The 12,694-nt window shown below is 47.5% G+C and overlaps 3 protein-coding genes across 3 annotated transcripts; 2 read left to right on the top strand and 1 right to left on the bottom strand.

Moving 5' to 3' along the window:
* Positions 1–700: 700 nt before the first annotated feature.
* Positions 701–4,009, bottom strand: CNBM0680 (hypothetical protein; the record flags this gene model as incomplete). The annotated part of the gene is made up of 12 exons (XM_767055.1): positions 701–1,244; positions 1,304–1,428; positions 1,542–1,706; positions 1,754–1,832; positions 1,891–2,055; positions 2,104–2,165; positions 2,205–2,246; positions 2,295–2,535; positions 2,587–2,621; positions 2,670–3,034; positions 3,083–3,559; positions 3,622–4,009. The coding sequence occupies 12 exons, from the start codon at positions 4,007–4,009 to the stop codon at positions 701–703; spliced, it is 2,688 nt and encodes an 895-aa protein (XP_772148.1).
* A 621-nt stretch (positions 4,010–4,630) lies between these two features.
* CNBM0670 (hypothetical protein) lies at positions 4,631–7,740 on the top strand (the record flags this gene model as incomplete). The annotated part of the gene is made up of 11 exons (XM_767054.1): positions 4,631–4,782; positions 4,858–4,957; positions 5,027–5,108; positions 5,148–5,817; positions 5,875–5,944; positions 5,982–6,393; positions 6,430–6,563; positions 6,599–6,767; positions 6,804–6,880; positions 6,929–7,385; positions 7,433–7,740. The coding sequence occupies 11 exons, from the start codon at positions 4,631–4,633 to the stop codon at positions 7,738–7,740; spliced, it is 2,631 nt and encodes an 876-aa protein (XP_772147.1).
* A 3,054-nt stretch (positions 7,741–10,794) lies between these two features.
* On the top strand, positions 10,795–12,041 carry CNBM0660 (hypothetical protein; the record flags this gene model as incomplete). The annotated part of the gene is made up of 6 exons (XM_767053.1): positions 10,795–11,007; positions 11,046–11,380; positions 11,426–11,499; positions 11,550–11,649; positions 11,701–11,935; positions 11,985–12,041. 6 exons carry the CDS (start codon positions 10,795–10,797, stop codon positions 12,039–12,041), a joined length of 1,014 nt encoding a protein of 337 aa, XP_772146.1.
* Between the last annotated feature and the right edge of the window lie 653 nt (positions 12,042–12,694).

The raw sequence follows: 12,694 nt of genomic DNA, 5'->3' as shown, positions 1-12,694 counted from the left end.
CGTTCAGTTTTAGTCTTCGTTATTGCCGTGCAAATAATATATGGGAAATGGGAATGGGCATGTCCGTTCTGGTATGCAGTATTACGGTAGACTGCGCTTTGGCGGTTTGGGCGGAAGATCTGACCGCCGAGTTGTTACGGCGTTTGCTGTTGTTTGGTTTAAAGGAGGTAAGGCTCGAGGAACGTCACCTCCAGGGAAGGGAATACTGGTGGTGGAAGCTGGCGGTTGATCGACTGGTTAGGGATAGTTGAAGGCTTCGAGGTTTCGGATAGGAATCATTGGGATAGATAGTACTACGTTTCGGGGGCATAAAAACAGTTAAAGCATTTTATGATGGTTTAGAAGACTTGTAAACAGACGTTTCTGCAAGCATCACCTGCAAAAACACAAAGATATAATACGATAGAAAATACATAGTAGCCATGGTATAGGGATGGAGATAAACAGCAGGTGAGGTACCCTCAAAACTGTAATACTGCACATCCGCACTGAGCAAACAGCAAACATCCTGAATCCTCCTGACACCTGGCGCCTGGCGTCTCTGACCCGTGCTCTTTCCGCCCTTTCGTTCGCCCATTGCCCGCTGTTTGCAAGCCATAAGCTGCCGAACACGGGCGCGGGAGGACCGTTGTGCGCTGTGCCCGCATGCCGAGCATATTATGATTGTGTATAATCCTTTGAAAGGACAAGTTCGGGCCCCTCAATTTCCAACTTCCGCTTTACTCATAACTCCCAAGGTTCCAATCCGCTGCCCTCTCACGCTCGGGGAGTCAGCCGCCGATCCTCCGTTACCGCCAACATTCTCCGAGCTCAAGAGAGTAAGACTTGCCTCTTGCTGACTTTTACTTATATCCAACCATCGCGAGGGATCATTGGGACTTGGCCCAGTAGATCCAGCAGTGGAGTTGGACCGTGAATTCAATCCTCCCGCATATCCTCTCTTTTGATCCATCATAACATGCGAGCTAAATCCAGGTCGATGTCGTCCCAGGGCTGCAGCTTTTTCGAGCTCAAAGATCATCATACTGTCAGGATGGGTGTCTGGTAACCCCATTTGACCGAGGTCAGACACGAAGCCAGGCACAGACTCGGAAGAAAGATGAGCGGGCGGCAGGAAGGAGAAATCTTCGTTAAACACTTGATGGCCGAGGGTGTCTTTTTCGACATGTTGCATGAGCTTCTCCACCATGGTGAGGTGTCGAGAACCCATAGAAAAACGCGCTGAGAGGGATGTAAATGCCATCCTGCAGAGAGAATAAGGACTGGATGCCATGCACTCGCACCAATGGCGTTCGACACTTACTTGAATACTTCGATCTCCGCGTGCATGGTCATGGCTGTCACTTGATCGCCACTTTCCAGTGCCTTTTGATAGAACAAGATTAGAGCTCTAGATGCTGTGAATATATAGCTAGATTGGATAAGCTGCTGGCAAGAGGCATTTTTTAAATAGTTAGGACATACACTGTATAAGATGGTCAGCCGACTTTGGACTAGAAGGTAATGCGAAGATACGACTTACAAGAAGTGATAGGAGCAACAACGTAGGATATATCTGCACTACTGCCAATCAACAGGTAAACAATATTCAAACAAGCTCTAGCCTCGGTCAGTAATCTTATGGCCGAGCTGCAGGATGGGTCGTTTAGATCGGCAAATGGTTCGTGGAGTTGTATGGCGACGACGTGTGGAACGAGATGGGCGCTCTTCGGAGGAATCAGAAAGTACTGGCGGTGGGCTTCCTATAACTTACGACTAGGTCGGCATCTATGCCTTTGGCATGCCCACTCATATATTGAACTGGATCTCGGAGGGACTTTGGGAATGACATACTAAACTTTCGTAATCAGCATGGGTCGCAATATAATTGACAGATCATTGATCACACACCTGAACATGGCAATGTCGCCGTCGATTTGCCTGAACTCGGGCGTATCTTTCGCTAGAAGCCTGTCTTCGGGCTCCATAGCCTTACATTTACGGACAAAACGACAAGCCCGACCTAGAAGGATTTTGCCTTTTATCATCATGACAAAACTGTCGGCAACAGGGTGGCTAGATAGTATTGGTTGGATGTCGCGAGACACGTATTGAGATACTTACTTGTAAAAGATGTCTGGGGAATGGAAATTTTGAGGATTCTCCGGTATTTTGCCCTTGGCTTCCTGTTAATTATTTACAAGCCCACGGCCGCTAATACTCACCCCTTTATCAAAATCTACTCGCGCTGCAGGTAAATTAGCAGTCTACGCTCATTTAGCTCATGTATAACATGTTATTTGACAAATCCTCACCAGCTCTTCCGTAGGCATAGTCCCAACCCAGCCAGATGAAGCTGATGAGGTCACATCATAGCACAGCGCATAATACATCGTAGCTCGACGTTCCTCTCTGTCGGCATCATCTTTCGGGCGGTCCAAGACTGATTGTTTGATAGAAGGTATGCCGCGATCGTGCTGACTTTGGTTTTGTAGAAGGCCAAGACAGATAGCAAGGCGCGTTTCCGCACCGATCATAACCCAACCCTCCATCCATCTGTCAACAATGTAAGCTAACATTCTCCCCAATCATCAGGCGTTCAATCACCTTGAATTGGCTTGACACCAATGACCTAGGATGATCTACACACAGTACGTCAATTCAGAGTTTCGCGATGTCAACCCACTTACCGTTGCCTGCAAAATATCAAATAGCCCTCTGGCGTTTATATGGTTATACTTCATGAATTCTATTGCATACATTGCATTTCGCTCTGAGAAGCAAGTCTCGCTCGCAACGTCCTGGTCTAATCCCTTGCCCCGTGCTTGTCTAGCATCATCGTTGACTTTGATCATTCCATCTGCGACAGATCGAACAGAGACCGCCGCGGAATATCGAGAAGCAGCAGCGCAAATGGCATGTAGGAGAGCTCGTTGGGGAAATTCAGGGTGCGATGGCGGCAGCGCAAGTCGGGCAAGGAAAGATTGGCGATGGAGAACACGAGGTACAGATGGGGTCATGGTGAAAAAGGTTTCGACCAGATGCTCGAGCATTGCTACAAGCCGATTAAGTATTGTAGTTGGGATTAGTGAAAGCTACTTACATGGCGAAGGGAGAGTCGGCGGCCATCCCGGCCACAATATATCCAAAATATCGTTACCCATCTTACCAGCTTCTGCGTCAATGGGCGGAACTTCTACAGACGTTCGAAAATTGTCCAAATGACTGTCACATTTTTTAGCATTATATTTCAGCTGCATTGAAGATTGTTGAAGAGGGGGAAAGCCAGCATCGCCCATGTTGTACATTTCGGCAGAATGATGAGGTACAAAATTTTCCAAGGCGGAAGGGAAACCATTCATGGGGTCGGAATGCTTGTTCTTATGAGGATTTTGCGGTGGGAAAGTATCCACAACTGCGGCTTGAGAGGTTCCCGTCCATAAATAAAAACTGTTTTCAAATTGAGCGGGTTGACCACGAGCTTCGCCATCCGAGACATTGCTTGATGGTATTTGCAGCCCAGGATCTGTAATCGAAGGCGTTGTACAATGAGACTTTTCCAGAGCTTTTTGGAGCTCGGCTACGTGACGGCAAAATGTGTGACATTAGTTCACAGTCGGTGTATAGACCCGAAACACGTACCGACTTTACCTTCAAGCCTTTTAATCATCCCTTTTGGATCCCCATCTTCTCCATCTTCTTCGCTGAGCTTCCTTTTTGTCGGCTGTGCAGGTTGAGATCGCAAACCATGGGATTGTTGCTCGTTATGGCCGACATCCGGGGCATCTTCAGCATAGGTACATTGCACTCCGCGAGCGTCCCTTCCAGTATCAGGATAAGTACGGGCCAGAAAATGGTAGCTTCGTACACAGGATGAGCAATGAGGTCTTGTAGCGTCACACTTGATACGTCGTCTGCGACATGGGAGGCAGGCAGCATTGCGTTTGAGTTGAGGTTGTGACCGGTTGACCTTACGGGGCAGCTTTTGAGGTCGTGATGGACCGGCAGCGTTTTTGGAGTTGAAGGACATCTTACTATCAGAGACTTGGACCGACTATGGATATAGAAGGGACATAGTAAACATGAAGGTTGATTGTGATTCTTGAGTCTTGCCAAGCGGTTGTGGTCGCTGAGATGCTGTCGTTTTGCTCTTTTCTGTTCTAAATCTTCTCGACCATGGCGCGTAAAGCCGGAGTCGAGTTATGATAATGACGACTCGGGGTTTCTTCCTCCACCGCCGCCTCGGCGATCGGCGACAGGCAACAAATAATTAACAAAATAAAAATAAGCGCCGCGTGGCCCGTCATACTAACTATTATACTTGCTGGTACTGTTTGTGTAATCATCACTGCCACCCCGCCGCCACCCAGTTATTATTAATTATTATTAATTATCTTCCTGTTGTTATGGTTATAGTGGTGGCTCCTTGTTCGAGTTGTGGTTGGCTAACCCAGTCGCAGAGAGCAGCAGAAATACAGCCAGCAGAGCTGGGGGAATTACTATACAGGGCATCTAGATATATGTCTCCTCACTGGAAGAAGATAAGCCAACTAAGGACGGATACTTTCTGTTATAACAGTAGCCAAACATAGCCTAGCTACTATAATAGTTCTACAACATCACCTTCGTAATATCAGTCTTCATCTCCTCTATGCCTCCTAGAAAGACTACGCGCAGCCAGAAGCTACAGATCCCAGTACCGGTATATTTTCCGGGCAATGCGGAAGGAAGGGGTTTCAACGAGAAGCAATGGGAAGCCTGCAGAGATATTTTGAGTAGAGTATATGGAGCTAAAGCGGGAAGGTGAGTGTGCACGAGCTACTTGTTGCCGGTTTATGGATGTCACTTCTAATGTCGAGCCACGGCTTTCCCAACCAGTCGTAGGCTTTCCGATATATTCCAAGAGCTTCCAGACAGGGAAGAATTTGCAGATTACTATAACGCTATACCAGAGCCTGAGTGTTTAGACCATATTGCTGTGAGTTAATCCAAAAAGGAAGTGGAAAGAAAAAAGAAATTGACAGAAACAACCTGTTTTCTTTATTAGGCTCAACTCGCGTCTCAAGCGTATCCAAATCCCGAAACATTCTTCAAGCAACTCCATCTTGTCTTTCTTAACGCAAAACATTGTAAGCATAAGTAAAGCCATACTTTGCGCTGACTTTTAGATAACGAGGAAAACTCCACCGTCTACATTGACGCCATCAAACTCGAACAGCAGATCTTCCGGGACTGGTCAGCAAAGGTAGAAGCTCAGGTGTTTTTCCACAACAACCCGTATCACAACAATCCAGTCAAGCCAGGAAGGAAGAGTATCCGAGGCTTTTCAGCGCTCCCGACAAAGTCAACGAGGCCAGGCCCATTAACGGAAGTGCCACGTCTCAACTCTATCGCACAGCCTAGTCCTATCCCAACCTTTGCAAAACCCCCTTCCGGTCCTTCTACCCCATCGTCCGTGCCGGCCTCTACATCTGCATCCCTCAACAGACCCGCACGTTCCAATCCATCTCCTCAAAGCCGCCCAATATCATCTTCTAATATTACTCTAACTCTCAGTCACGATTACTCGACTGCCCAATCAAATTCCCCGTCAGATCAAACGAGGATGGCACCGCGCGATGCTGACCAGGCTATCATCGCAGCTAGAGACGCGACATTGCCAAAATGGGAGGGACCTAAAGAGGTATTACCTGGAAATCCCGCACCAGGCGGCATCCCAGGGAGCGGATGGTTTGGTGAAGGCACGGCCGATTATGAAAGAAACATTGGCGGGCCTGAGCAATGGCCGCACAAGATAAGAGAAGTGTTGAGAGCCGTAGAAGGTTATAGAGATCATAGGTAAGTTTGGGAGAGGATGGATTGTAGATGTATGACAAGTCGCTGATTGAAATTTAGTGGCCAAAGGCTTGCTGAGGTCCTTGACATCTTGCCCGAGGTGGTAGATATCCCGTTCCTGTCATTTAATGTGAGCCAACTCGTCCAGTTGCTGAGCTGACAGTCAGCATCCCCTTTCCTTTGCCCGAATCAATGCCATCGCGGACGCGTCACGATATCTGAGCTTACGAGATTTTGACATGGACATGGCGCGACTGTTCGAAAAAGCCAGACGATGGTTCCATGACGGATCAGAAGAGTACGGCCGAGTGCTCGTGCTGCAAAGACTTTACAATGCCCTAACTTCCATCTATCCTCTTCAACTCCCCCCTTCTGGCATCCCAGAGCCTTCATCAATAGCGTTTGCTTCGATTCCTGCTGGCCCAGGGAACGCTCGTTCAATGCACGAGGCGACACAAGAACTCAGGGCCGGGGCAGCAGAGGAGCAAGTCGGATACGGCATTACCACTTTCAGGGTTGGCACTAAAGATAGAGTGTTCACAGAGGAAGCTAGACATAAAGGGGTAGCGTACAGACTCGGTAAGTTTTGATTCAACTTATAGGGCTAACAACCAGGTGACTACGTTCATGTAATGAATCCAGATGACCCTACAAGACCGATCATCGGCCAAATTTTCAAGACCTTCGTTCCTACAAAGGGGAAGCAAACACATCATGCTTCAATTTGTTGGTATTATCGACCTGAACAAGTAAGTCTAGAATTGGTGGCGTCGCTGAATGTCAGACTGTTCACACCCCCGACCAAATGTTCTATGAGCATGAGGTGTTCAAGACTGGACAATTTTGTGACCACCCTGTTGAGGACATTATGGAAAGAATTTCAGTTCAATTCTACGTCAAGTATATCCGTGGGCGGCCTAGAGAGGGGGAATTCTATCCGGGATGGCCTGTTTGTAAGTTGGGTCCTCATAAGCTTTGCTGACAAGCAGATGTTTGTAATTCACGTTTCAACCACCGTGATTATAACATTGTCAGAATTAAAAATTGGAATAGTTGTATTCCCGAAGTGAGCTTAGATGTCAAATGTTATCATGCACCAGCTGATCACATACAGGAACTCCGACAAACTGACTTCATGTCAATCATCCCATTTGAACGTGTCATAGAAGCTCGCATGGTGCCGTCACCATTATCGCAAGGAGTTCAAGGCCCAGGGTTCTTCGGCGAACCAAAGAAGGTCCTTGGCGGTAGTGCCGCGCAGGATGATGACGATGATGACGATGAAGACAAGGGGAGGAGAAGGGGGAGACCCTCTGTACATTCTGCCGCTCATACACCTGCGCCTCAAACCCAGCCACGGGCGCAGCCCGCTGCCGCAGTGTATCGTGCCTCACCAGCTGTGGTACCGCCTCCTCAACCTCAGGCAGCTCCAGGAGTCGTGCCGGCGCCGCAGATCCCTGTAACACAACCTGTTGTGGCGCAACAACCCATCAGGACATTTGCAGCTCTCATGGGGGGGCAGCAAGCTCTGGACCAAGTGGCTCATCGAGAGACGCTTCCAGCGGAAACAGGTGAGTCAATGTGGTCAGGCCTCCATCCGCAAACTGACACGCTATAGCTCGCCTCTTCCCCACTGATGCCCGAGGGCAAGTACTATGGTTCTCTGGGCCACCGTTGGCTCCTGGCGCTATCCATATCCCTCAACAGCCTGTCCATTCCGTCGAGTACCTTCAATATCTGACCAAGCGAAAGAGAGGCGAAAAGTGGACTCCAAGAAAAACGAACCGAAGGTCAGTCGTGGGATTATCTGGTACTCAAAATGTGGAAAAACCAGATGAGGACCTCAGCAACCTTTGGTGGGCGGAAGGAAAGTCGAGTGAAGAGGTGTTTGATAGTCTCCGAGAGCTCGTTGAGGACAAGTCATAGAAAGCTATGTTTTTCGCGGTTTGGGCATGGTGGAATATATTACATTCTGGCTATATAGTATTGTTATGCTACTGTATCTTGCATAATTGCTTGAAGGATATTTCGTACGCATAGGAGAACGAACCCATTGAAACGCTTCAAAGCGATTGGGCGGTAGGCGGTTTTATATAATAATAAACAAGTGATGACCCACGAAAGACTTCGCGGTTTTTCGGGTAAATAATTCAATTGCACCAAGTTAATTTTGGGAATTCCGTTCAGTTTTTGGGTGGTTTTGTTAATGAGAATGGACGTGTTCGTTCATCCAAATGTGTGGTACGTATTATGATGCATTTTACATATGTACAGTGGCTCATTTGATCCTAGACCCATGTTCCTCCCTTTTCTGAGGGGTAAGTTAATTATTGAGCTGTCTGGCGTATTCACAAATTACACGGCGTCGGCAGGCTCAGTGCCGTGACATGGAGACCATCGATCTTTCTTAAAACTGGGCCCTACAATTCAACCCATTGGCCATCGTGAAAGGGAAAAGACAAAAGACTTGTACTTTTTCAACGGAGACACGAAGTGGTGTATTGAAAATGTTCAGATCATGATCATGTCGCTGACCCTATCGTTCTACGTATGTAAGCGTGTGATGCGCTGGGCTGGGTCTTAATTCACCACATAGATCGTCATCCCAAACCAGTTACTGTAAAGTATTCCCATCGGTATTGGAATGGGGGACAAAACCTAGCACTCCAAGGGGTATGAGGTTACCTCTAGTAGTTCTCATTAGGTTGGGTGGTTTGTTGGACAGTACATGTGATTTATATGTTGGTGCTATGACGAACAATGGATCAGAATGTCACTTTGTGTAGTTTGAAGGAGTGCGCAATTTAAGAGAGGGGGTTTCGGTAGTTTACCTGTTGAGATAGATGGCGTAGATGAATAAATGATGTGTTGTGACTCGGGCCCGGTGTTTGACGTATTATCAAGGCTAGGAAGAGGCATTCTCATTGGGATTTGGAGCTGAGTAAGTGTCTACTGTCAACTTTTGAAAAAGAGGCCCATATTGAAGAGCGCATTAAAACTGCCTGGGCGCTCAAAAAGACCTTAAGACATAGAATTGCTCCATAGGGACTTTTTGTACCGTTCCTGCCTCATCGTGAAATGACGATGTTAGCAGAGGATGTAAGTTCTATAACTGATGATGGGTAGTTACGCCCTTCAGCGAGATGGGATCTAGGAATACCATCCATATTCTCCCTCGCTGGTGATAAATCAGAATGAAATGGAGGTGTAAAAAGTGGCGGCTTTTCTCGCTCACACGTTGAGATTTTTTACTTCCATAGGTTTCCTGTATGGTCCCACGGCCGCTGCTAGGTTCTATTTCAGAGCTTGCATGGTAGCCGCGACGTCATCCACTGTAGGGAGATTGTATCGACGATGATCATGTTGTTTCGGGTTTAGTAGGCGTGAGCAGATTTGCCTACAGCGGAAACGTTAGCTATATTATACAACTGTGAAGTAAAACGCACTTACATGAGGCTCTCGCTGCAGTCTTGCCTTAACTGTTAGGAGTTATTTGATATAAAAATCTACACACAGCGACATCTGCTCAATCCGCCTGAGGATTGCCGATCACAGTAGTTGACGGCATTTCAACTCTGTCAAGTTGGTGGACTCTGCTATCTTCGTTAAGGCCGATCACAGTAGTTGAAGGCATTTCAATTCTGTTAAGTTGCTGGACTCTGCTATCTTCGTTAAGTTCGGACATACCGACCTGAGCATAAATAGAGGCGTCTCCAGGCGCAGACAGAATGAATCTGATGAGATAATAAGACTCGGCTGCAAATAATGGGTAACAGATCGAATGCCTTTGAGTCCCCAGACGGATTGATGTCGATGTCTGAAAGCGCCGTTATAGTTGCGAAAGTCGCTTCTGAAGCCGGCTGCATTCTAGGTGATTTCACAGAGGTATGATCAAGGGGACTGGGTAGAAGGGAGGCGTACCTTCGGAATTACTTGTCGAAAGCTTAGCTCGTAGGGTTCAGGTTCAGGATCTGTAGGCAGAGGTAGCTGTACAATTTCATTGGCACAGCATGTATTGTAGGGTTAGCAGCTAGAGAGCTTCGCCGGGCCACTTCCAGTCGCGCCATCAGATCCAAAATCTAGCATGATATTTTGGGCACAGGCAGCCAAGTTATGGCGATTGCTGTTTGTTGTTTGGTTCGAGGGGCCGTAAATCTGGGAGGAACGTCACCGCCAGGGAGAGGACCATTGGAGGACGGTGGCGGTTGATTGGGTGTGACTGAGGATGGACAGTTGGAGAAGGCGGGTCTCCTGGGTGTTTAGGGACAGGGGATAGAAAGAGGAGCCGTCGGGATAGGTGCGTTTTATAGGAATAAAGGCAGTTAAAGCCGTTTATAGTGCAGTAGAAGGTCCAGGAAGCCGTGGCATGAGAAAATACGTATAACAGAAGAAGAAACATAAGAAAGTTCTATCTAGAAACTGGACGGTTCTTTCACGAACGACGACCGAGGAATGAAACGGCGGTGATATCCGCCGTGCATATGGCGGCCACGAACGAATCCATGCCTTCAGGCACGAATCAGGCACGGTCACGATTTTTGGCGACGTTTTTCATGTCCATGGTTCAATGCATGCACATCTGAAAAGGGTATAGACATGTAGAGACGATTTTCGTCTACGTAACGGTGGCGGTTGAATGGGGGGTTGTGGGGGTCATGGATGAGAACGGAGGCGAAAAGTGAGGAAATTTTCAAAAGTGACACGGGGAATATTAATATATAAAGATAAGCGAGCTAACTGGGAGTCGGGCACCGCCGTGCCTCGGATTATTATTTATTTATTACTTAAGGAGACTCCACATCCAAGATCTACAGAAGCTGGAGTCCCCCTCCTCGCTTAAGTGTTGAAGAGTTATCGCGCTTACTGACGATTCATGTGGAACCGAACCACTTTGAAACTACAAACGACAACGAATCCTGAGTTTTTGACTGCATCTCCTTTCCTTTCTTGCAACCTGTTCACCTTTTGAGCTATATCACAATGCCGCGTATCGCCCTCGCTCAAACGAGCCCAGCCTCCGCCCCTTCTGGCCCGCCCGCTCTTGAGAAAGCCCATTCCACCTCTCCTTTCCCAACCTTGGATCAGAACCTTGTGGATGTAGTTGACTTTGTTGAACGTGCTGCTGCCGAAAAAGCAGAAGTTGTTGTCTTCCCAGAGTATTTCTTGCAAGGTATCGTGAACGAAGCTCGACAAGTAAGTCAGCATGTGGTGGATTGGAGCTAATGTATCAGTACCTCACATTCCCTTCCAAGTACTTGCTCTCCTTCCTGTGCCACTTGGCCAAGGCTCACAGGGTTTGCCTCGTGGGAACAATTGTCCATGGCTCGCGTAACAATGGTCCCGCCTTCCCTGCCTCGGACCCCTTCTCTCATATTCCCCTCAAGTCTGGTCCTAGACCTTCGAAGGTCACTCTTCAGCAACTAGAGTGGGCCAAATACCTTGAGCAACACCCCCTTTCGTCCGAAGAGAACAGTACACCGATAGTGAAAAATACGGCTTTTTTCATTGACGAAGAGGGCGTTTTGCAAGGCGAGTATGTGAAGCAGAACTTGTGGCATCCGGAGAGGTGAGTAACTCGTAGTTATCTTGAAAAAAGCTGACATTCTTCTAGAGAGTATATCGTCGCTGGTATAGAACCTCGACAGGTATTTGAGACCAAGTGGGGCAAAGCAGGGCTGTTGATATGTAAGTGATGACAGGTGCTGCTCGAAGAACTGGGCTAAATTCTTACTCAGGCTGGGATATGTCTCACCCTTCTGCTGCTCAAGAGCTTGCCGATTTGGGGGTAGACATCATCTTTGCTCCCACGTATTGGATGGCTACCGACAGTGAACCGTACGTGGACAGTCCAAATATCTCTCTTAATTCAATGCTTATTGGACGCAGGTTGATCCATAACCACCCGCACCCGACCGATTATGAGACTAGCGTTGTCTCAGCTCTGTGCCTTACCCGAGCATTTGAAACCGAAACTGTCTGGATCATGTGCAATGCCGGTGGAGATGCCATTGAAGGCTTCATGGGAGGAAGTGGTGTATGGGCTCCCCTGAGGGGAAGAGTAGGTGGATGCGGAGTTGAGGCCAGTTTACAGATTGTCGACGTAGAAACGGACGTCCTCAAGGTACTAAATTTCTCCAAATATTCTTGATAAGATATTGACATCTCTCTAGGACGCCAGACAAACGTATAAGATCAGGGAGGATTGGAGCAAGAAGCAAGCTACATAAAGCGTATTTTTGTAAATGAAATCATCGTTACATCTTTTCTTCCTGATGCAGTGACGTTGTTCACGTATAAGAAGTATGTTAAGCCCATTGATGCTGAGCTTGGCCAAGGCAATCAGGTGAAGTTAATTATGCAAACTAGCTATCGATATCGACACAAATAAGGCTGAACGCTGATAAAATAAATAAGAGCTCAACTGGTGGGGAGACTAACGCGATTACGCGACGTTATTTAGCTATTTGAATGTTACGTAATGCAACCACCCTCGGTCATCGGCATTGTTCATGCTGAAGGAGTTCTGTTGGTTTCAGTTATTAATTGGTAACGAACTGTCATGGTTGTTCCAATGATGTCAAGCAAAGTCCAAAAGGTACAAACCAGTGATAATAATAGGCCGTCCTCATTCCTTCGCATAGCGCCGACAACCCATTGAATGCATGGCTGAATCAGCCAAAGCAGGTCGGTCACCGGCTAACTACCATGATCAGTCAGATGGTAGGCTGTCCCAAGGTCTGCTTACTCACCTCTGGGCTAAGCGGTCGAAAATAAAGGCCGAGGAACAAGTTTTGTAATGATATATAAGTGCTCTTCTGGGTGAAGTTTCGGTTGTCGATAAGAGCGAAGGCCTTGCTTGACTCCCACTGATTTATATACT

The sequence above is a fragment of the Cryptococcus neoformans genome, chromosome 13, assembly GCF_000149385.1.
Source record: "Cryptococcus neoformans var. neoformans B-3501A chromosome 13, whole genome shotgun sequence".
NCBI classification, from domain to species: Eukaryota; Fungi; Basidiomycota; class Tremellomycetes; order Tremellales; family Cryptococcaceae; genus Cryptococcus; species Cryptococcus deneoformans.
Note: the sequence above shows the minus strand (reverse complement) of the source record. Positions and strands in the feature narration are given on the sequence as shown.